General features: G+C 38.3%; 1 protein-coding gene across 1 annotated transcript in view; it reads right to left on the reverse strand.

Annotated features, from left to right (window-relative positions):
- LOC109395209 (ubiquitin carboxyl-terminal hydrolase 12-like) overlaps nucleotides 1–23364 on the reverse strand; it is a gene marked incomplete at its 3' end in the record, with an annotated part of 66373 nt that overhangs the window by 8688 nt on the left and 34321 nt on the right. The window contains exon 2 of the mRNA XM_019666045.1: nucleotides 12447–12527. Within this exon, the coding sequence (XP_019521590.1) occupies nucleotides 12447–12527 (81 nt within the window). The remainder of the gene's footprint in view (nucleotides 1–12446; nucleotides 12528–23364) is intronic.

The raw sequence follows: 23364 nt of genomic DNA on the forward strand, positions 1-23364 counted from the left end.
TTATTCTTGCTATATCAGAGACATGAACTTCAGCTACATATTTATAACCTAAACTATGGATCTATCTCTTATTGGCCATGTCACCTGGAATATGTCACTACACGTCAGTGAACTTCAATTTCCTCCCCTTTAATAATGGGGAAAAATAATCCTGCCTTACAAAGAAAATGACACATAGTTTGACAAATATTGATTGCATTCCTTTTCCCTTCCCACTAACAGATACTGGCTCCCAAAGTCAGCTGATAAAACACCCAAAAGTGAATGAATGAGGATTTGGGGAGTACTCTGATACTGTAAAAAATGAATGAGGACAATTCTCATAGTAGTGCTATGTGGTGACATCACACATATATTAACATAAAAAGGCTAGGCAAAGAAGAGTGTTTCACAATAGACAATATCAAATGTATGTCCACAGATGCATATGTTTCCTTATATTTAAAAACTAAAAGGAATAAATTTAAAGCAAATCAAAATATTTATAGAGAAAGATGGAAAAGTGGAGAGAAATGAAAGTGAGATTCCTGTGAATGTACATTGTTGTAAAAAGTTTAAAAAGTTTTAAAAATTATTAAAAAAAGAAATTCCTAAAACTGAAAACAAATAGAAATAAATGAAACCTAAATGTAAATCCAGTTGGTGGTAGAACTACAAACATAAAAGAATTACTTCAAGCGACTTTAAAACACAGAATTCCTATTATACATGCCTCCTGAAATACAATCTGAGAATAAAAAGAACAACAAAGAAATCTTAAATAGCATTTAGTAGTCACATCGTTAAAATTAACCTATTGATATTGTTATTTTGAAACTAGTACAGATATAGTGTAGGACAAAGCAAGCAAGGAATTATGTTAATATAGGAATCTAATTTATTAATGTACAAGAAAAAAGACAATAATACAAATCAAAGAGTAAAAGCCCTGTGAACTTAAATTAGAATTAGAAATATCAGTATAAACTTATGCCTTTTTGTAAATGTGTATGTGTGTGTTCAAGTTCTGTCCACTGGAAAGGTCCAGCAGCAATAAGCCTCCCCCACACCGACTGTGCCCACTAAAAACCGTTTTCCCCCGGGCTACGCACGGTCTGGGACAGGAAATGTACGATGTACAAGATTGGCCTAGAGCATCTTTTAGTGGGGATACAAAAGCCAACTTTCATCAAAAAGAATTACTACAATGAATAAAAAGCACATCAGCTACACAAAAAGCTATGACTTAATAATAACATAAAAAAAACCCTTCATTAGTCTCCAATGGAGGTTGCAAACTGTATATAAAAGGAAAGCAAGTTTCTCTTGCCTTTCTTATGAGAACCTTATTTCAGGGGGCACTAAACAGTGATGAAGGACGTTCCTGTTGATAGAGTAACTCCAGCTAATAAATTCAGAAGAAATGGTTGTGATAATGGATTGGGCAAAAATTATCAATAGATTTTAAAAGTATTGGGTTAAAGATTGATAAGGAACGTTAAATTGGAGGGCTCAGACCTGCACCCCCAATGCATTGCAGCATCATTAAAAATGAACAACCAAACTTTTATGTCTCGTGATGTCATGCACCAAGAAATATACAGCACTTCCTATGAAGTATTCTTGTCTCACAAAACAAAACAAAACCACTAAGCTTTTATCAAGTATCTAGATCTAATTACCAATTTACAAGATATTCAGGGAACAGAGGAACAAATTAAACAATATCACAAAAAAGGAATGGGCATGAGGCCCAGTGAGGATGTATAACCTCCCCATTCACATTGCTAATAAGAGCCAAGAACTGATTTCATAAAGAAAGATGCTATAAAGGCTTTCCAGAGAAATGCTGGATGGAGTATATAGTAATGATGCATTAATATTATTGATCATAAATATAACTATGGATATACCTCAATAAAGCTTATCCAGTGGCTAAGGACACCTGCAGTAGAATCTACATGATTACTAAGGTTAGCTTACCAATGATTCAGTATTAATTAGTCTGAAAATATTGGGTTGTTGGAAAAGTCATGACGCATTTTTGCAATGAAAAACATAGAAAAAATATGTCATGACTTTTCTGACAACCCAATACTAGTATTTGTACCAGTCTAGAGACTCTAATGACCAACAAATTATGGCTCTGTCAATTGAAGAGAAGATATGATCTCCACAATTTGGACATTTTTATTAAAAAATAAGCAACAGGGCACTCTAACAACTTCCACACAGTAGGTAGATAAAAACAAAAGATAGTATCTCACAGTATATTAGAAAAATTTATGATAATGAAGTATGACCTAATTATAAAAAGTACAAGAAGCAAATGGGACAGGCCAAGGAACTAGAGGGAGTCTATATTTTGTACAGAAAGCTGGAAGTCAGCCTCTTGCTCATCTTCTGAATGAAAAGCAACAGGTAACATTATAATCAATTCTTTGAGGTCTTCGGTTATGGTCTTTTACTTAAGTTCACCAACCCCATTAAAGAAACACTAAAGGTTGAGCCTACTATTATTTCTTCAAAGAAGCTAACTTCCAATCTGATTCATAAGTTTGAAATTTTCCTTCATTTTCCTTGATATATATACATATATATTTTTCAAAGATTTTATTGGGGAATTGGGGGAGGGAACAGCATTGGGGAATCAGGGAAGGGGAACAGACAAGTTGCTATCCTTTTGTTCTTCAGTCTAGTTGTGGAGGACGTCGCTTCACTGGCCCATGTTGGTATTGTGATCACTGCGCTCTTCCTGGCTGAGGAAGTCGGTCACCAGCCATTGGACGGCTGCTCACAACGGCTCTTGGCAGCTCATGCCGGCTGCCAACCACTCATGCTGGCTGCCAGCCATTCATGGTAGCTTCCGGCAGCCCACTGCAGCCCCACTGCAGCCTACGCCGTCGCCGGCCACTCAAGGCAGCCCAGTTCCAGGTCAAGCTATTGTTCACCATCCTAGCTGTAGAGAGCGCAGCATTATTGGCCCATATGGGATCCGAACCGGCGGTTCTGCTGCTCAGAGCCCATGCTCCCAAGCCAACTTTTAACCAACAAGTCACTCGGCCAGCCCTTCTTGATTTTTAATAGTAACTTTCATTCAAGTTCCTAAAACCTAAAATTATATCCTTCAAGTATATAGCTTTCATGCAAAAAAATGTCTGGGATGATTTCCTCCAAACTCTTATTTCTGAATGCTCATTTTCTAAAAAAGACATTCTTTAGGGTTGAAACTTATCATGTGTTTTTGTCAGCTGGTTCTGAAAATCAAAGGTATGACAGGTTTAAAATAAGGGAAAACAAATTTTTTAAAATGCCGCCCTCCTCAAGGTCAGAGCATCGATTTTTCAATTCCTTATTGAACACAATGACCTATCCTTGCTTTCTCTAATGGCTTTTTCTCTACATCTTAAAAAACATCCCCTCCACAAATATTTATCATATACGCATCAATAAGATCACTTAAGAATACATGTATATCCCTAATATATGCGTGTTTTAAAATTATATGCATTGCATTACATCGTGTACATTAAAAATATAACATGTGAGGGCCGGCCGAGTGGCTCATTGGTTAAGAGCTGGCTGCAAGCACGAGCTCTGAGCAGCAGAGCCCCGGTTCAAATCCCACATGGGCCAGTGACGCTGCGCCCTCTACAGCTAAGATGGTGAACAACAGCTCGACCTGGAGCTGGGCTGCCGTGAGTGGCCGGCGATGGCGTAGGCTGCAGTGGGGCTGCAGTGAGCTGCCGTAAGCTACCATGAGCGACCATCCAAGGGCCGGCGATCGACTGCCTCAGCCGGGAAGAGCGCAGTGATCACAATATCAACATGGGCCAGTGAAGTGACATCCTCTACAACTAGACTGAAGAACAAAAGGACAGCAACTTGCCTGTTCCCCTCCCCCAATTCCCCAATAAAAATCTTTAAAAAAAATAAAAAACAAAAAAACCATGCAATTAAGATGAGGTGAACATTTAAAATTTTTGTCTTACATACTAATTTTTTTCCTTAAAAATCCTAATATTTAAATGAGACTTCAGCATGCTTTTTTGGTAAACTGTGGGTTATAGATCCTAATACAGTGAATTGGTAGTCTGGGCTTATGTGCAATTATTTGGGTATGTATTTAAATAGCTAGCAAAGTTGAAAATGATATCTTCACAAAAATATTTAAGTAGGTTGCAGTGGAAAAGAGTCCTTGATGGCCTTTACTTTCTAAGTTATGGCATTAAATTTTCTATCCTTATCTACCGAATTTGTTTGAGTTCATTCAGTAACTATCTGCCTGGAGAGCAGCACAGTGTGGTAACTAAGCACACAGGATCCAGAGCCAAACTGTGGAGGTTTGAGTCTGGTTCTGCTATGTGACCTTGGGGAATTACTGAACTGCTCCGTTGTTCAGTTTCCTCATCTGTAAAATAGGGTTGATGACAGCATCTATCTCTTAGAATCTTGTAAAGAATTAAATGAATAGTCTGCACACAGCACTTAGAACAGTTCATGGCACCTCATCACTACACAGTTATTTTTGAAACAACCTTTTAAAGCCAACTGTCCATTTTGAAGAATTAGATTAACTGAAATTAGATAACATAATCTCTAAAATACATTTAAATTATAATAGATTGCAAGTGAATAAATGAGTAACAGGATGATAATGTCACCTCTTTGACGCTATGGGACTTAAAGTAACATATGACCATTTCACACAGGGCTACAGTATGGCATCGATTTGTGAAGAATTAGTAAAGCTTAATCTACCTTTCATTTTTAGATAAAAATAAACATTAGAAATTCTGATTTTTTCTTCCCATGTCCCAAGGGATCATCTTACATATTACATTTGTAGACTACTGGTTTTAACCACCATTATGTCACCAGTATTACCTTTAAAAAATGTTTTTAAGTGTATAAATGCTCCACTGTCCCTGTGCTAGAGGTTGTCGATACTGTCTGTCTTGTGAATACCCCCCTGTAAGAAAAGGCCCTCTTCCCTCAACTGCAGTTTCTGTCTAGGTGGCCCTGTCTGAACACTGTACCTCACATTCCCCAACCCTCACTACAGCCATGTGTGGACATCTGCTACTTACCCCAGACCCTCCCTCCCCACATTCTTACCTCACTGCCCCAGGCCTCCTTCTACTAGGACTGACTTTTCTATGCAAATTATGTAGGGTTGTCAATCACAAGTCTTTTTAGAGGCTGGGCACTTAGCAGGGTTGTGCACTTGATCGAATCCAGACATAAAGTACCAGAGTTCTTTGTCAAGTTTGAAACGGACACTCGGTGGGATCTCTGTTAATGTAAACCTCAAGCAGCCTATGGCCACCAGGTGGACAAAACCTAAATGAGCATGCAATGGATACAAAAGAAAAGAGAACTAAGAGACATTTGCCTAATCAACTTTGAACCCACAAATGAAAAAAAAGTTTCATTTTTATTGGGTTGTCGGAAAAGTCATGATGCATGTTTGCAACAGATAGCATTAGTTCATTTTTGGAAGTACTAGGGTTATTTGCATCTATGTTATTGCTATGTCATTTGACAGCTGACAGTTCTAGCTTCATTCTAAAAAAATTGTTTAGCAATTTGGTGAGTTTTGGAGATTTTACAAGTTGAAGATGAAAGACCAAACTGTGCATTTTTGCCATATTTTACTGTTTTACTTCCATAAAGAGAAGAATGCACATCAAGCTTGTGAAAAGTTGCATGAAGTTTACGGTGATAATGCTCTACAAGAAAGTCAGTGCCAACAATGGTTCACGAAATTCCGTGCTGGTGATTTTGATCCCAATGATGCTCCTCAGTCAGGGAGGCCCACCGAGGTTGATGACAACAAAATAAAGGCATTGATCGATTCAAATCCATGTTACATGACACAAGAGAGTGCAGAAACATTGAACACCCATCATTCAAGCGTTCACGACCACCTGAAGAAGCTGGGATATGTAAGCAAGCTCGATGTTTGGGTTCCGCATGAAATCAAAGAAGTTCATTTGACGGTGTGTACAAATATCTGCGATATGCTCATTAAACGTGAGGAAAACGGTCCTTTTTTGAAGCTACTGGTAACTGGTGATGAGAAGTGGATAGTTGACAACAATGTGGTGCGTAAATGGTCTTGGTCCCGACATGATGATTCATCTCAAATGACATCGAAAGCAGACATTCATCAGAGGAAGGTTATGCTCTCAGTGTGGTGGGATTTTAAAGGTGTCATGTTTTTAGAGCTCCTACCAAGGAACCAAACAATCAACTTGAATGTGTACTGTCAGCAATCGGACAGTTTGAACAGATCCATTATCCAGAAACGTCCAGAGCTTGTTAATTGTAAAGGGGTTGTGTTCCATCGCCACAAGGTGAGACCGACCACACACAAGTTTGATCACCCATCAAAACTTAATGGAGCTTGGATGGGATGTGTTGCAACACCTACCATACTCGCCTGACCTTGCACTATCAGACTTCCATTTGTTTCACTCTCTTCAAAACTTCTTGTGTGGTATAACGTTCAATTTAGATGAGGCTGTAAATCAGCACCTTGTTCAGTTTTTCGCAAATAAAGACAGATCCTTCTATGAACAAGGAATTATGAAGCTCACTGAATGATGGCAAAAGGTTATCGAACAAAACTGGCAATATATCATTGATTGATCTTTGTTCTTTATATAAATAAATGACCTTTGAAAAACATAGATAAAATTACGTCATGACTTTTCTGACAACCCATTATTTCTCTCTCTCCTCCATAATGGCCCCCGTTCCTTGGATCCAGAATTCCAACTAATGACTACTAGCAATTAGCCTTTTATAAGATGGCTTAGGAACATAATCATAAATTTATAACAAATTTTTGGGAAAAGCACATTCCACAGTAGGGTCACAAATAGATTTACTGAGCCCAATATACTTGTATGTTAAGGCCTACTGTATTAGGAAATTAATATAGAACTGTACAATAAAACAATGAAAATAGGCTAATAAAAATGTATCCACTGGGAGCTGGCCGAGTGGCTCAGTTGGTTAAGAGCACGAGCTCAGAGCAACAGGTTGTCAGTTCGATTCCCACATGGGCCAGTGAGCTGTGCCTGAGCTGAGCTGCCAACAGGTGGCAGGATGCCTCAGAGGGTGAGAGGACATGCTCCTAATAACGTAGCCGGTTCAACTTCCGCAACTAAGATTGAACACAGCACCTTGAGCTGAACAGCTGCTGGCTGGTGGCCTGATGGTGACTGGATTTGGAGCTCAGCTAGCTGCGCCCTCCACAACTAAGATTGAAGAACAACAACTTGGCTGTGCCCCTTCCCCAATTCCCCAATAAAATCTTTTTTTTTTTTAAAGAAGTATCAACTGCACAAAAAGTAGGAAAGAGACACTACTAGTTTAGATCGCTCTCTACTAGCAATTTTACTAAAATAAGTACTCATCAGCCACATGATATAAGAGGAAAAGGCAATCTGGTTTATCAGAGTAAAACAATTTGTTTTCAAAGAATTTAGCTGACTATACAAACAGCTGACATATAAGTGGGATCTTGTATAGCAAGAGAAAGCTTCTGAGGACTCCTCTGCCTTCTCAGGACGGTTTCCAGCCCCTAGGCCACACCAGTATTTCTCCTCTCTGACTTCCAATAGTCAGGAATATCAATGTATCCACAGGAGATAAAGCAATAGGAAACCCCCATTCTATGTATCATGCAAATCTATTATAATGATAGGCATCAGAATTATCATTAAGAGGAACCAGACATAAAAGCTATCGTTTGTAAAAATAGTCCTCCAAAATAAAAATATCTGCAACTGAAAATAATGGAAAATAGGTTGTCAGGAACTATGTTAGAGTAACCACGCTGTTCAATTTTCTGCTAGGTTAAACTATGGCTATTTTTTTTCTCTCCATTAAAATACAAAATGTCTACTTTTCTAACTGCCCAAATACATGTACTATTTCCCAAAGGCAAGTACTAATGGGTGATTCTACTACTCACTGGTAGCAAAAAGGGCTCCAGTCAGGCATTTCAAACAGGAACTCTTTTCAGTATAAGGTTTTGTAAAAGCAATTAAAAGGTACCTGTAAGTACACACTTAGCTGAAAACAGGCTGCTGAAATTATATGTGTGCCTCATTTCAACAAAATCCAATTGTTAGAAAAGATTAACTACAAAATTTCTTAAAGCAACTATATTCCAGTGTTGTTTGCAACACTAACTACTTGGCAGACTAGTAGAGGAACAGGAAAAAAAAAAGTTGAAACATTGATCTCTGAATTAACTAAGCCACCCTTCCCTACCTCCCAAAACCCCAACCTTAATTTTTAAGGGATTCCTATAATATGACAACTCTACAAATAAAAAAGGGGGCTGGGGAATGAGAGAGAAACAGAAGTGATGATAATTTAGGAGCTGAAAACTAGGACTTACACAACTGCCAAGTAGCTTGGAAAAGTTAATCACTATATAGTTCTGCTGCATCTACTCTGCTGCCAGCTTACTTCTGGGTATAATTCAACACCTTGAATTAATCTTTCATAGTTGGAGCCCTGGCGACCTAGAGATTGCGATTCTTCATCATCATAACTAGGCACAGAGATCAGAAACTATATTTCTACTTATAAATGAATCTCTAGAGGGAATAAGAGAAAGCTTCCTCTGATGGTTTCTTACTAACTTTACTCCCTTCTGCTTCTCTTAATTTCACTGAATCGCAGTTACTCAGCTTTAGGGAAAAGCACCTTTTGAATTTAGATTGATCCACAGGAAGTAATAAAAATGACGCCTTAGAAACTCCCTTTTTACACACTCGACACTGGAATTTTGATACTGATGTATTAAATTAAAAACAAAGTAACAGCAGAAGAAATATTATAGAGCTTTAGAACTCATTTTATGGGATTTTTATCTAGGATGTTGCTTTACTTGTTCTGAGGCTATCTGCAAAGAAAAGTTACAGTTAGACACAAAGTGGAGAGGCTGAAATAATATGTACTGGTGAAGGCTCAAGGTAAAACAACTTTCAATATATAAAATACTAGTGTTCTAAAGAAAATGGATTCTTCCAGGACACTGTCAATGCGACTTCACTACAATTCAAGACACACATTAGCTTTGGAGTCTGAAGCAAATAACGGTGATAGTTACAGGCAAGTAAGAATGAGATTGAAGAAACTGGGGTTTTGCCATTCCCGGACTTAAATAAGACTTTTGATTACTAGACAGCTTTTGAAGGTAAGCATGAACATCTCAGGTACCAGAAGTAGAGGCCAGACTTCTCGTTAAACAAGGAAACTAAATATTTCTATTTAACTCTACTCCCCATGAAACCCTAATAACATGACAATAAAAGACTATATTAGGGAAAAACTCAAATGCCCAAGAAGACAACCACCGACTAGAGATATCAGCAAACTTATAGAAGACAGAAGGCAGATGAAGAAAAAGTGCCTGTAAGGGACAGAAAAACGAAAAACGAACAGATTAAACCCTCAAGACTCAGGGATTTTTTGGGGGGGGTGGGGTGGGGGGAGTGGTGTCTAAAAATACAAGTCTGGTTATAAGTCCTTAAAAGAACCATTTTGACTGCCAGGCACTTAACCCTTCTTTCAACTGCAGGTTTAGGCTCCACAGAAGTTGACCAGGAGACTCTGGGTTTGAGAACCCTGAAGGACATCAGTGAGGCGCTGAAGAGGAGACAGAGTTTTAAATAAAGGGCTGAATTGAGCCACTCCTAGGCAGAGACTGGAGGAGTCCTCCAGCAGAAAATAAACAGCCCCAGAGAAAAGGTTCTAGCTCCTGAAGGGGGGTTGGGGGGGGCACGGGGCATGGACAGGGAGCTATTTATTTGGAAGCCTGCTTGACAGGGCGTCCCGCTAGAGCAGCGGTTCTCAACCTGTGGCTCGTGACCCCTTTGGGGGTCGAACGACCCTTTCACAGGGGTCGCCTAAGACCATCGGAAAACAAAAAGATATTTACATTACGATTCATAACAGTAGCAAAATTACAGTTATAGAGTAGCAACGAAAATAATTTTATGGTTGGGGGTCACCACAACATGAGGAACTATATTAAGGGGTCACGGCATTAGGAAGGTTGAGAACTGCTGCTCTAGAGGGAAACCCATAGTAGACAAGCTCCACCCATAATATACAAAGCCCCAACCAACTTTTTAGAATTTCATTTTTATATATTAATGAAATTTGAGGAAAGCTTCTAATAGGAAAAACAGAGTTTAAAACATGGGAGGGGGGCAATGAACTCAGAAGTCTCAGAAACAATCTGGTAAGAAAACCTCAGCAACAACAAAAACTATAAATGCTATCTTGAGAAAAACAACAGCAAGTATTGCCTCTATGAAACAAGATCAAAAAATAAAAGTAACCTTATAAGAAATAAAAAGTGTAATGAACTAGACAAAAAAGTCAAAGAAATAGTCTAAAATGTAGAATAAAAAGGCAGATTATCAAAAATGGGAGAAAAAAAAGAAATATCATCAGTCTAAGAGTTTCAATATACTACAGAGTATCAAAAAAGACAGAACAAATAAATCACATTGATAGGAAAGAAATTATCCAAATAATAGTATCAGAAATGTTCTTAACTGAGGAAAATGAATCACCAGTCTGCACAGGAGCTTAAATAACCAATGAAATGACGGGGGAGGAAACCAGGACACATGAAATCTCAGAACTCTGTGGACAGTAGAGAGCATCTTAAAGCACCAACCCCCATTTTTTTTAAATGAAAAAAAAAAAAGCCACACAACAGAAGCCATCAAGAATCAGAATGGCATCAGCCCTCTTTACAGCATCAATAGAAGCCAGAAAAGAATAGAATGCTTAAATATTCCCAAGGAAGGCTATAACCTAGGAGCTGTATTTGGCTATTATAATAACCAAAACATTTAAAATACACAATATCTCAAAGTTTATCTCCCATGCATACTTCCTAAAGAGCTACTACAGAATGTGTCCACAAAGCAAGGGAGAAAGCCAGGAAAGAAGACAGGCTCTAGAGAAGGCGAGAGCTCCAGGGGGATGTCACTGGACAAAGGAGTTTACCTGAAGGGGAGGACTCAGGGGAAACCCATACTGAGTTATTTTTGTTTGTTTCTTTGTTTTTAGTTCTGATGAAGACTTTGGGAAGCATAAATGGAAATTAAGGATATGGAAAAATAAAGCAATGGTTAATTGCATGTTGGGAGCATGGGAAAAGTGACAACGGGCAAGGATGGTGGCAGAAGAGCTAAATTTCTTATCTACCATACAGGAAGTCAATAGATTGTTTTTTAATAGGAGTTTTAAAATAGCAAGATAAGCCCTTTATTTAGAATCTAAGCATAAATGCCAGAAATAGCAGGAGGACTCAAAAGCAGCCTCCTCTGGGGAGGGGCAGGGGGCTGGGAACTGCTGGTTTTCTGTTATAAGCTTTACACTTACAGAGATGATTCCCAAAGCAGGGGAAACGTACATGTCACTTTAACTGCTTTCCACAAATCACACAAATCTATCTCATACATCATAATTACATACTAGTATTTAGTGACACACCAATTTGTTCGATTTAATTTACTTTGTTACCTGGGGGGAGGGGGGTGCCAAAAAAATGTATACAAGTGGACACTTTGGTCAGCGTTGCTCAAGCAATAGTTCCCTATAATGAGAAGTGTCTGGATGCTGATGGTAACCACTCTGAGCACCTCTTGTAATTGCAGAAGTCAAACATGACTTGTATTCATCTTTTGTTATCAGTATATATTGAGTATTACAACTTTAATACAGTTATTTTCTTTCTTAAAATGTGTATACATTTTTTGGCACTCTCTGTATATATATTAACACTCACCATGGATCCACCCAGCAGTATAATAAAATAGCATAAACTATTGTACCATGACAATTCCATAACACAGATTTGCGGTGTTTTCTGATGATTCAGAAAAATAGTTAAAAATTCTAAAGAAGGTTCCTCCAAAGTTTTAATAATATATAATTACTAGAAGTACCCGCACAAGGATTGGGATGTATTTTTCCCTGTATCGTGTACCTTTGTATCTACATTACTAGAGAAATTCCGGAAGTACGTTGTCAAAGACCCTATAGATACATGGAGGCATTTACAAACTATATTCGTATCTGTACAATTGAACCACTTATATGTAGATATTTAAATAATTCTCAAAGAATCAAGAGATCATTCAGTCTAAGCCACATGACATTTTCGTTATCAGAAAATTTTGACACAAAATAGGAAAAATCATGCTGACCAGTTAGAAACTGTTCTACTCTAAGGCTATGAAGACATCAAGCAACTTTGTTGCCTTCCATTAAAGATAATTTTAAAATTCCAAATCAAGTTTCTTGGCATTAGGTCTACCAATACAAATGAACAAGTTTTCTTTAATAAATTATGAAATGCATTCATCATTTTTAAAACTACTTCCTACCATAATTTTGAAGTATCAATGGATACTTACATTGACTAATCCAAAATAGTGCTCATTGACTGGAAACTGTTCAGGACCAATCTCTTTCTCTAATGCCGAGGCATTGGCGCCCTATAAAATGAAACACAAAAATCTTAGTATTTAGAGTACTTTCAGAATATTCTCACAATCATTTAGGCATTATGGAGACATCCTTTAAAATCTATGTTCCCTATAACTACCTAACATTACTGAAAGAACATAAAGGATGGTAGTGAAGAATAAAGGCTTTTAATAATATGAATAAAAACCAGTTTGCAGAAACTTTCTCATGGAACCAAAACCTGGATTTATATTCCTAATTTGTTCCTTTTTTCTAAATAATGAGCTAAAGCCCCTGCTGTATCATGTACTCTAACAGGAGAATAATCTGACAGTAGTCAGATGACTGAGATCAGAGAGCTGAAATTGTGTGAAATTAAATATGCATTTTTCAGGGGTCTAATAATTCTTCAGAGGTGTGTATACCTGAGAAGTTCTCACACAGAACTAAAGGTGACAGACTGTTTACTCAAGTGTCACTGATGATTGCACAGCTGACAGCAATCTAGATGGTTTCATAAAATATGATCCATATTATGTAGTATAGTCAGAATAAACTACATTTACAAACAAAAACAGGGTACTCCTCAAAACCATAATGTTAAATTAAAGAAAAAGAAAACTGAGATTAACACGTATACACATATATGCACAATAGCACACACATTGCTTCGTCAGGGACACAGGCACGGGGTCAACCAGCCATTTAGTGAGCAGAAGCCCACCCTTTCTGTCCCCGACAGAGGTCCATTCCTGAATCTGGGAGCCCAGGCCTTTGTGAAACTACTCATCCTCAACTTCCTAATGGACCAAGCCTGAAAATAAGTATATACTGCTTAAAGGGACCTGCTGGGTTAGTGGTCAAGTTCTACCAAAACAAGATTATTTCCTCTAGTATCTGCCAGCCATGCAGCGCATGTTACTTTTAGGCTTTATATAAAATCCTGACACAATCACTCATTTAGATGCCATTTATTTCTGAATTTGGCTTTCAATTACCTGTTTAGAACATTAAATTCAATTATTACAGCAACTTCAAGACCCACTGACCAAAATGGTCGTGGTGGGAACGCCACAAGCCCAACTCTCCATCCCCGTCAGCTCAAGTCATCTTGTCACAGAATTTCCTCACCTATGTTAAAAACTATCATTAAGCCCAGATGTTTACCACCTACTGTAAGAATTCAAACAGAAATTGTTTTGTTTTGTTTTTTCAAATGAGTACAACCTATTCCCCACAAAAAAAGAAGACAAGGTGCTATTATCCAAAATACAACCTCGTCATCTATGTGGAACAATAAATGTCAGTACGCACACCTGGGGAAGCATCCTGGCCTTAGGACCAGCTAAGAACAGAACATGTGAACATTAGTGCTGCAGTGTTGATATGGGCCAAGAGTAGCACCCCCCTCCATCCCCCCCCCCGCCCGCTGAAAACTTTGTTTTCTTTCTTATATGGATTTTAAATTTCCTTTTCCTGAAAGTTTCCTTTTTCCCCAGTTTTTTAGCTCCTATCCGCGATTCTTAATTATTTTATAAATCAGTTTCCTAATCATAAACAATAGATTGTTTTTAACCTGAATCATAGAAATCTCCTACACCCTGCTTTAGATAATTATCCTGAAATTTGTGATTTATACTTGTTGATTGAATCACTGAAGCCTAATGTTCTTTCCAACCTGTTCTGGGCCCAGCTCCTGGACAACTGACGCCACCTGAGTGACCGGCCGAATGGTCCTAGGCCGCATAAGAGCTGGAGGATTTTCCATCATAGAGCCACCCCACATCAATAGCTCTGAGCTCTGCTCTTTAAGCCAACACTTTTAAATTTATTAATTAATATCTATTTTTCCTCATTCAGGGGCCTGGGAGATACAAATGATACCCCAACAAGATTACCAGTCCTAACCAAAGAAGCCAACATGGTCTTCCAGGCAGATCTCAAGACCCCTTCCTCTCATCTAAAATCAGGCAGGGTGAGAGTTCTGTGATACCCCATAGGTAGGGACGGCTCTATGCCCCTGCCCAGCAGGAAGCAGATACAGAAGAAAAGACCTCCTGTCCCTCAACTTTCCCTAAAGATTTTATGGTGATCATGTCTCTCAAGGGGAAAACAAGGCAATCAGTTAGAGGCAGGCATTGGGTCTCTGCATTCCTGCATGTCCAACACAACCCACAGAATGCAACCGCCCAAAAGACCTCCCGTCTCAGCCCAAAACTTCCCCTTTTCATTGTAATTATCTACCCCTAAGAGTAAACAAATGAGTACAAAATAACCAACTAGATTAGACCAGTCACTCACACCTGTGCAGTAAAGGCCACAACGACCTTCATTTCACCTGAGCCTCCTTACACCATCATTATAATAGCATACATATTCCCGGAAGTTCATTATTATTATAACAGACTGAATTCTGGGAAGGAACATGCTCAGTCTAAAGAGATGAGGTAAAAGCCTGTTGTCAATCACAGGTATCAATCAAGTGGTCCCACGCCCAAATGGGAACAGCCCATTCTAGAGAAAAACAAGGGATAAAAACTCCAAGTCCTCGCCAGTCAGGGACCTTGCGCCCTTTGGGCCTTTGAGCCGTGGCCCACTCCTAACCCTTTGGAGTATACTTTTTCTTCTAATGACGGCCCTTGAGCCACTACCTTCTGCTTGGGCCCGCTTCTACCTCTTTGAAGCGTCCTTTTTCTTCTAATAAACTTCTCTTTCACCACTTTACCTGTGTCTCGTTCAATTCTTTGCTCAAGACACCAAGAACCTGGGCATTGCACTGAGGAGGGCCCACCCTCCTGCAACGTAGCGGCTAAGATTTCCAGTTTTCCTCCCCGAGGCCGGAGTTCGACCCCAGGTGTGGGAACCTAGCCCCAACTCCACCAGGTTCGACCCCCAGCGTGAGAGCCAAGCCTGGACACTGCTGGATTCAACCCCCAGTGTGGAAACCAAGCCTGGGAATCTCGCCGAGAAGGCCCCCCCCCCTCCAGTAAGTGTGATACCAATCACATGCCATACGACGTGTATTCTAACCAGCCCAATGTCCCACTTGTCCCCACATACACCACATACTTTCATGCACTGCTTAGAAAGCCCTTCCTCATCCCCTTGTACTCATGGTAGTTTTCACTACGGGTCAAGTTATTAGTTTCTCTGTGCCTCAGTCTCCCAAATGTAAAATGAAAATGTTACCAACTACTTAATAGGGTAGCACAAATTACCGAAATTTAAACTTTTGAAAAGGCATCTGGCAGTGCCTGGTACATAGGCCTATGTCCCATAAATGTTGGTTCTCTTCTCCCCCTTCCCTTCAACCCCAAGAGGAAAAAAATGCTACTCATGAGTTAGTAATATTGATAAATATCATCTGCTCCATGCAAAAGCTAAGAAATATGAGAAGGAAACAAAAATCAGGAGAAACAAATGAGACAGCTTTCAAAAAACACACACCCTCTCCTCAGTCTGACCAAGTCCACAAACAGGCCCCTGGAGGTGTCAACACTGAGCTCCCCAAAAGGCAACAGAGAAGAACCATAATCCCACGGGAGGTCTGAAAAAGGAAGCTAAAAGAGAAAGTGGAAACAAGCTATATAGGTCCTTGTCATTTAACCTTTCTGGGTTTCAGTCCTCATTTGCAACATAAAATGGTCAGTCTTCTCAGTGATTTTCAAAACCACCAGCTCCAAGTTTATCTTGGGTTTTCCAGGAAACCTTTAAATGAAAGAAGGTTTTCATAGTTAAATATGTTTTAAAAAATGAAAAGATTAGGTAATTTCCAAAGTAACTTCTAACTCAACATACCATCATTTCCAATCGCTTTTATCAATACTTCAAAGGACATTACGATATTAACACAAAATTCCAGGCAAGTCCAAGCCAGCTACACATGCCACACACCACAACCCAACAGTGAAGGATTGTGGTTACAGGTGGAGCACAGGCAGCAGACTGAAATGGAAAGTACAAAGAGAGTGGAGTTTCCTTTATGACAGCTCCACACTAAGGCACAGTGTAGCAGCCTGCCCCTACTCTGGTAATGATGCTCTGTCGCTGACTGCAGGAGTACATTCCTGGATCAAGACGTGGATTGTTTCTGCAGAAACAATCAGAGTGTGTGTCCCTGTGTCTAGTCCACTAACGACAAGGGGAAGAAGCAATCCAGTTTCTAATGAGTGGGTTTTGTTTAATTTAAAGTGTTTCAACACTAGAGTTAGATATAACTGGTGAAAACCAACGACCAAGCCAAAAAGAAAACCACCAAAAGGTGGATCAATTTAAAAATTTTAAAAATAACAACTGACTGAGCTGGTGAGAGAATAAAGAATCTGCAGAAACCAGAAAATAAAGTTCCAGGGAACCCTATGAGATAAGCAAACACCAAAGACAGATTTCATACTGAGGATATTTGCTAGCACTAGTGACCTCTGACCTCCCTTCTGACAGCTGGATGAAATGGAGTACAGGAAAATCGGCACTAAAACTAAGGACCCACCCAACATAGGGAGGTCAACAGAAGACCCCAGCATGACACTGGAATCCCAATAGAACTGTATCTTCAGTGTAAGAGAGAACGAGACATAATCTTGTACCACAGGAGATGGCAAGGAAACTTGCCTGACTTGTCCTCAACACTGGAGGAGGTGGGACAATAATTATCTTCCAAAACTTCAAAACTACAAGTTGGCCCTCATGAAAGTTTGTGACCCAAACTCACACAAGTTGTATGATCTTCAAAGGAAAAAGCCTCAGGCAGAAAATGTAATTCAAAGATGGCCTGAGTTGATGGTGCCTTCTTGCATCCCACAACTAGCAGAATTACAAATTCACTGTGGAAGACATATTTAATCCACCCCACAAAGAGTTCCCACAACTAAAAGTCCAAGAGATTTAAGTTCACAATCAAGTCACACACATAAAGACAGCAAAACCAGGTACCATGAAGAAAAGCCAGCAGAAACACAGGCAGCCGAATTAGAGTCAAAGATTAAATATCAGAACTATTTCAGATACGATATAAAACAAATGCTTAGTATGTGCCAAGAAATAACAAAGACTTGATTACAAGAACAAGACTCTAAAGTCTAAGCAGATTAAAAAAAATAGCTTCTAGGGCCGGCCGAGTGGCACAATGGTTAAGAACTGGCTTGGGACGCCAGAGGGCCCCAGTTCGGATCCCACATGTGAGGGCCAGTGACACTGCCCTCCACAGCTAAGATGCTGAACAACAGCTCAACCTGGAGCTGGGCTGCCGTGAGTTGCTGGCGACGGTGTAGGCTGCAGCCCCTGTGGCAGTGGGTTGCCAAGGGCTACCATATGTAACCAGCAGCCACAGTGAACGGCCATCCAGAAGCCGGCGACTGATGTGCCTTGCCCGGGGAAGAGAGCAATGATGGTGCCAACTTGGGCCAGTGAAGCAACGTCCTCCACTACTAGGCTGAAGAACAAAACAACAGCAACTTGTCTGTTCCCCTTCCCCAATTCCCCGCGCTGTTCCCATCCCCCCAATTCCCCAATAAAAATCTTTTTTAAACAAATAGCTTCTAAATATAAAAACTACAATAACTGAAAGTAAAAACTTGGTAACTATGGAGACAGTAAAAATTCAATGGTTGCCAGGGGTCAGAGGGAGGGAGGGATGAACAGGAAGAGCACACAGGATTTTCAAAGCAGTGAAAATTCTATGATTCTACAAATTATGGATACATGTCTTTATACATTTGTCCAAACCCACAGAACGCCAAGAGTGAACGGTAATGTAAACTATGGACTTTTGACGATTATGATGTGTTAATGTAGATTCATCAATTGCAATAAATGTATCACTCTGGTTCGGGAAGTTGATAATGGGGGAGGACTGTGCATATGTGGAGACAGAGGGTGTAGGAGAAATCTCTGTACCTTTCCTCAATTTTGCTGTGAACATAAAACTACTCTAAAAACAGAAAAGCCTTAATAAAATAAATAAAATCAGGTTGTGCTTAAGTAACAAGGTTAATATTGAGTAATATCTTTTAGCCAATATTCCTGACAGTATGCTACTAACTGACACTAAAATTTTATTAAAAATAGGAAATGTTGTGGAGTTTTAATTTTATTGAGATATATTCACATATTACATGACATTAGTTTCAGGTGTACATGATGATTGATATATGTATACTGCAAAATGATCACCTGATTAACATTTATTACTACACACAATACAAACTTTTTTCCTTGAGATGAGAACTTCTAAGATCTCCTCTCTTAGCAATTTCCAACCATACAATACAGTATGATTAACTGTAGTCCGCATGCTGTACATTACATCCCCTGGACCTACTATTTTTATAACTGGAAGTTTGCACCTTTTGGCCAACATGAAATGTTGTTTAAAGCTGTACAGGGACCACAGTGTACTAAGAAACAGCACTGACCTAGCAAAGCTACAGACTTGAGTCTAGTCCTGGACATGCCACTAACGCTTTGTATAACTTGAGACCAAATGCTTCCCAAATTTGATGAAAGACCTGAATTTACACATTCAAGAAGTTCAATAAATTCCAAACAGGAAAGCCTAAATGAGATCCACACATTGTCAAAGACAGAGAGGATTGAAATCTTAAAAGAAGCAACTCATCACATGTAAGGGATCTGCAGCAAGATTAAGAGCTCATTTTTCATCAGAAACCACAGATGCCAGAAGGCAGAGGATGACATATTTAAAGTGCTGAGAGAGAAAAACTGTCACCCAATTCTATAAATGGCAAAACTATCCTTCAGGAGTGCAAGAGAAATTAAGATATTCCAAGATAAACCTAAAGGGATTCATTACTAGATCTGCCCTACAAGAAATATTTAAAGGGAGTCCTTCCAGCTAAAATGAAAGACACTAGGCAATAACTCAAAGCCATGTAAAAAAATAAAGAACACAGGTAAATATAACAGCCAGTATGATAGTATTTTGGGGGTTTTTACCCCCAGTTTTATTCAGAAATAATTGATAGTATCACTGTATAAGCTTAAGGTGTACAGCAAGATTTGATTTACATGTATTGTGAAATGTTAGTAGGTTCACCTAACATCCAACTTCTCATTACATCCCTGGTACTTATCGTATAACTGTACTTTTGTATTTTAACTCCTTTTTTTCATATATGATTTAAAAGGAAAACATATTAAACAATAATTATAAATCTGTATTAATGGGTACACAATGTATATACCAGGGGTTTCAAATATATATATATATATATACAAGTGCACACTTTGGTCAACATTGCTCAAGCAGTAATTTGCCGTAATCAGAAGTGTCTGGACACTGATGGTAACCACTTTGAGCACCTCTTGTAATTGCAGAAGTCAAAAAAAATTGTATTCATCTTTTGCTATCGTATATACTGAGTATAAATTGAGTATTACAATTTTAACACAGTTTTCCTTTCTTAAAATGTGTATATATTTTTTTGGCACCCTCTCTATGTAATCAATCAGTGACAACAATATACAAGGTCCAAGGACTGAGGTGTATAGAAGCAGTGTGTTTGTATACTACTAGAACTCAGTTGGTAATTAATTCGAAATAGGTTGTTATAATTTAAGATGCTAATTGTAATCCCCAAGAAAACTACTAAGAAAACTAAAAAATATACAGAAAAGGAAAGAGGGCAATCAAAGTGATACATTACAAAAAATCAAGTAAATACAAAAAGGTACTAATGGAGGAATTAAGGGGAAAAAAATATAAGACACACAGAAAACAAATAGCTAGATACAGATGTCTTTCCTTAGTAATTACTTAAGTGTAAATGGACTCAGCTCCCCAATTAAAAGGTAGAGATTGGCAGAATGGATAAAAAACATGACCCAACTACATAATGTCTACAATAGATTCATTTTAGATACAGAGACACAAAAAGGTTGAAAATAAAAGGATGTAAAAAAGATATTCCAAGCAAATAGAGACTAAAAGAGAGCTGGAGGATAAGGAGCTTTATTATTATCAGACAAGATATATTATTAAGTCAAAAAAGTTATATCAATACAGTATTACATACTTGACAGTTGTTAAGAGAGCAGATTTTAAATGGTATACACACACACACACACACACACGTAATGATGTAAGGAGATGGAGGTATTAATAACCTTATGGTAGAAATCATTTTGCAACAGATACATGTATTAAATCATCACACTGTATACCTTAAATTTGCATATGTCACATGTCAATAAGTTCAATAAGTTATGAGACAAAGAAGAATATCATATATTAATAAAAGGTTTACTCTACCCCGATGACATAACAATTACAAACATACATGCACCAACCAACAAAACCTCAAAATATATCAATCAAAAACTGACAAAACTGAAGGGACAAAGGGACAGTTCTACAACAGTTGGGTATTGCAATATCTACTTTCGACAATGGACAAAACAACCAGATAGGAAAGAGAGGACTTGAACATCACTATAAACCAGACAGACATAAGAGACGAACAGAGCCCTCCTCCCAACAAAAGAATACATATTCTTCCCAAGTGCAAGTGGAAGATTCTCCAGAGTAGATATGTTAGACCACAAGTCTTAATGAATGTTAACAGGCTGAAACAAAGTATCTTTTGTGATCACAATGTAATAAAACTACAAACTGATTTTCTTTAAAAAAGGAAAACTGGAAACTCACATATATGTGGAAATTAAACAACACTACCAACCAATAGGCAAAGAAGAAACCACAAGGAAAATTAGAGAATACCTTACGATGCATGAAAAAAAAACCCCACAACATATCAAAATATATGGGACACAGCAAAGGCAATGATCAGAGGGAAGTTTATAGCTTAGACACCTATATTAAAAATGAAGATCTCAAATCAATAATCTAACTGTACATCTTAAGGAATCAAAAAAGCAACTATCTAATCCAAAACTAGCAGAAGAAAGGAAATAATAAAGATTTGAGTGTAGATAAATGTAATAGAGGTTAGGGAAATATAGGAAATAGAAAAATACCAAAAAATGTTTCTTTGGAAAAACAACAAATTTGACAAATCTTTAGCTAGATTAATGAAGAAAACGAAAGAGAAAAGATTCAAATAAAATCAGAAAAGGGGGTGACATTACTACCAACTTTACAGAAATAAAAAGGATTATAAGCGAACACTGTAAACAACTATATGTCAACAACCTGGAAATCTACATAAAATGAACAAATTCTTATAAAAACAAACCACAAACCAACTCATGAAGAAAAAGAAAACCTGTAGGCTTAAAATAAGGAGACTGAATTAATAATTGAAAACCTCCCAACAAAGAAAAAGCCCAAGACCAGATGGCTTCACTAGTGGATTCTATCAAACATTTAAAGAATTAACACCAATCTGTCTCAAACTCTTCCAAAAAATTAAAGAGGAGTAAAACATTTCTTCACCCATTTTATGAGGCCAGAGTTACCCTGATGCTGAAGCCAGACTACGACATCTCTATAAGAAAACTGTAGACCAATATTCCTATGACTACAGGTGCAAAAATTCTCAACAAAATACTAGCAAACCAAATTCAGAAACATATTAAAAAGTTTACTGACCAGGACCAAGTGGGATTAATAACCAGAATAGTAAAGAATTCCTACAACTCAAGAAAGACAATTCAATTTAAAAAAATTGAAAAATGACTTGAGTAGACATCACTCCAAAGAAGGTATACAAATGGAAAATAATTACATGAAAAAAATACTCAGTATCATTAACTCATTAGGGAAATGCAGATCAAAATTGCAAGGTAACACTTAACCATCAGGATGGCTTGAATCAAAAAAAGGGGAGAGATAACAAGTGATGGTAAGGATGTGAAGAAATTTAGTGGTGCCTCAAAAAGTTAAACATGAAGTTACCACATGGCTCAACAATTTCACTCCTAGGAATATATCCAAAAGACTTAAAAACAGGAAGTCAAAGGCCGGCCGAGTAGCACGATGGTTAAGAGCTGGCTTGGGATGCCAGAGGACCCCGGTTCAGATCCCACATATGAAGGCCAGTGACACTGCCCTCTACAGCTAAGATGCTGAACAACAGCTCAACCTGGAGCTGGGCTGCTGTGAGTCACCGGCGATGACATGAGCTGCAGCCCCTGCTGCAGTAGGTTGCCATGGGCTACCATGTGTAGCCAGCAGCCAGTGTGAGCAGCTGTCCAGAAGCCGGCGACTGATCTGCCTCGCCCAGGAAGAGCGCAATGATGGTACCAACTTGGGTCAGTGAAGCAACGTCCTCCACAACTAGACTGAAGAACAAAATGACAGCAACTTGTCTGTTCCCTTTCCCCCAATTCCCCAATAAAAATCTTTTAAAAAAACCAAAAAAAAAAAAAACCAGGAAGTCAATTGGATACTTGTATGTCAATGTTCATAGCAGCATTATTCATAGTAGCCAAAAAGTGGAAACAAGTCCAAATTTCTATCAAGAGATGAATGGATAAACAAAATGTGGAATAATATTTATCCATAAAAAGGAATGAAGTACTTATTCATGCTACAACATGGATGGACCTTGAAAACACTATGCTAAGTGAAAAAACCAGACACAAAAGGACACACATTGTATGATTCCATTTACACGATATATTTACAGTAGGCAAATCATAAAAGATGGAAAGTAGATTAGAGGACAGCAAGGCTTGGAGAGAGAGAAGAATGGGAGTTACTACTGAATAGCTACAGAGTTTCTGTTTGGGGTGAGGAAAGAGTTTTGGAATCAGATAGTGGTAAAGGTTGCACAACATGGTGAATATAATTAATGTCACTGAAATGTACACTTAAATTAAAATGGCAAATTTTACATTATATATCCATAATTATTTTAAAACCACATGATCAAGGGTCAAATGTGT

This window comes from Hipposideros armiger, unplaced genomic scaffold (genome assembly GCF_001890085.2).
Source record: "Hipposideros armiger isolate ML-2016 unplaced genomic scaffold, ASM189008v1 scaffold_459, whole genome shotgun sequence".
Taxonomy (NCBI): Eukaryota; Metazoa; Chordata; class Mammalia; order Chiroptera; family Hipposideridae; genus Hipposideros; species Hipposideros armiger.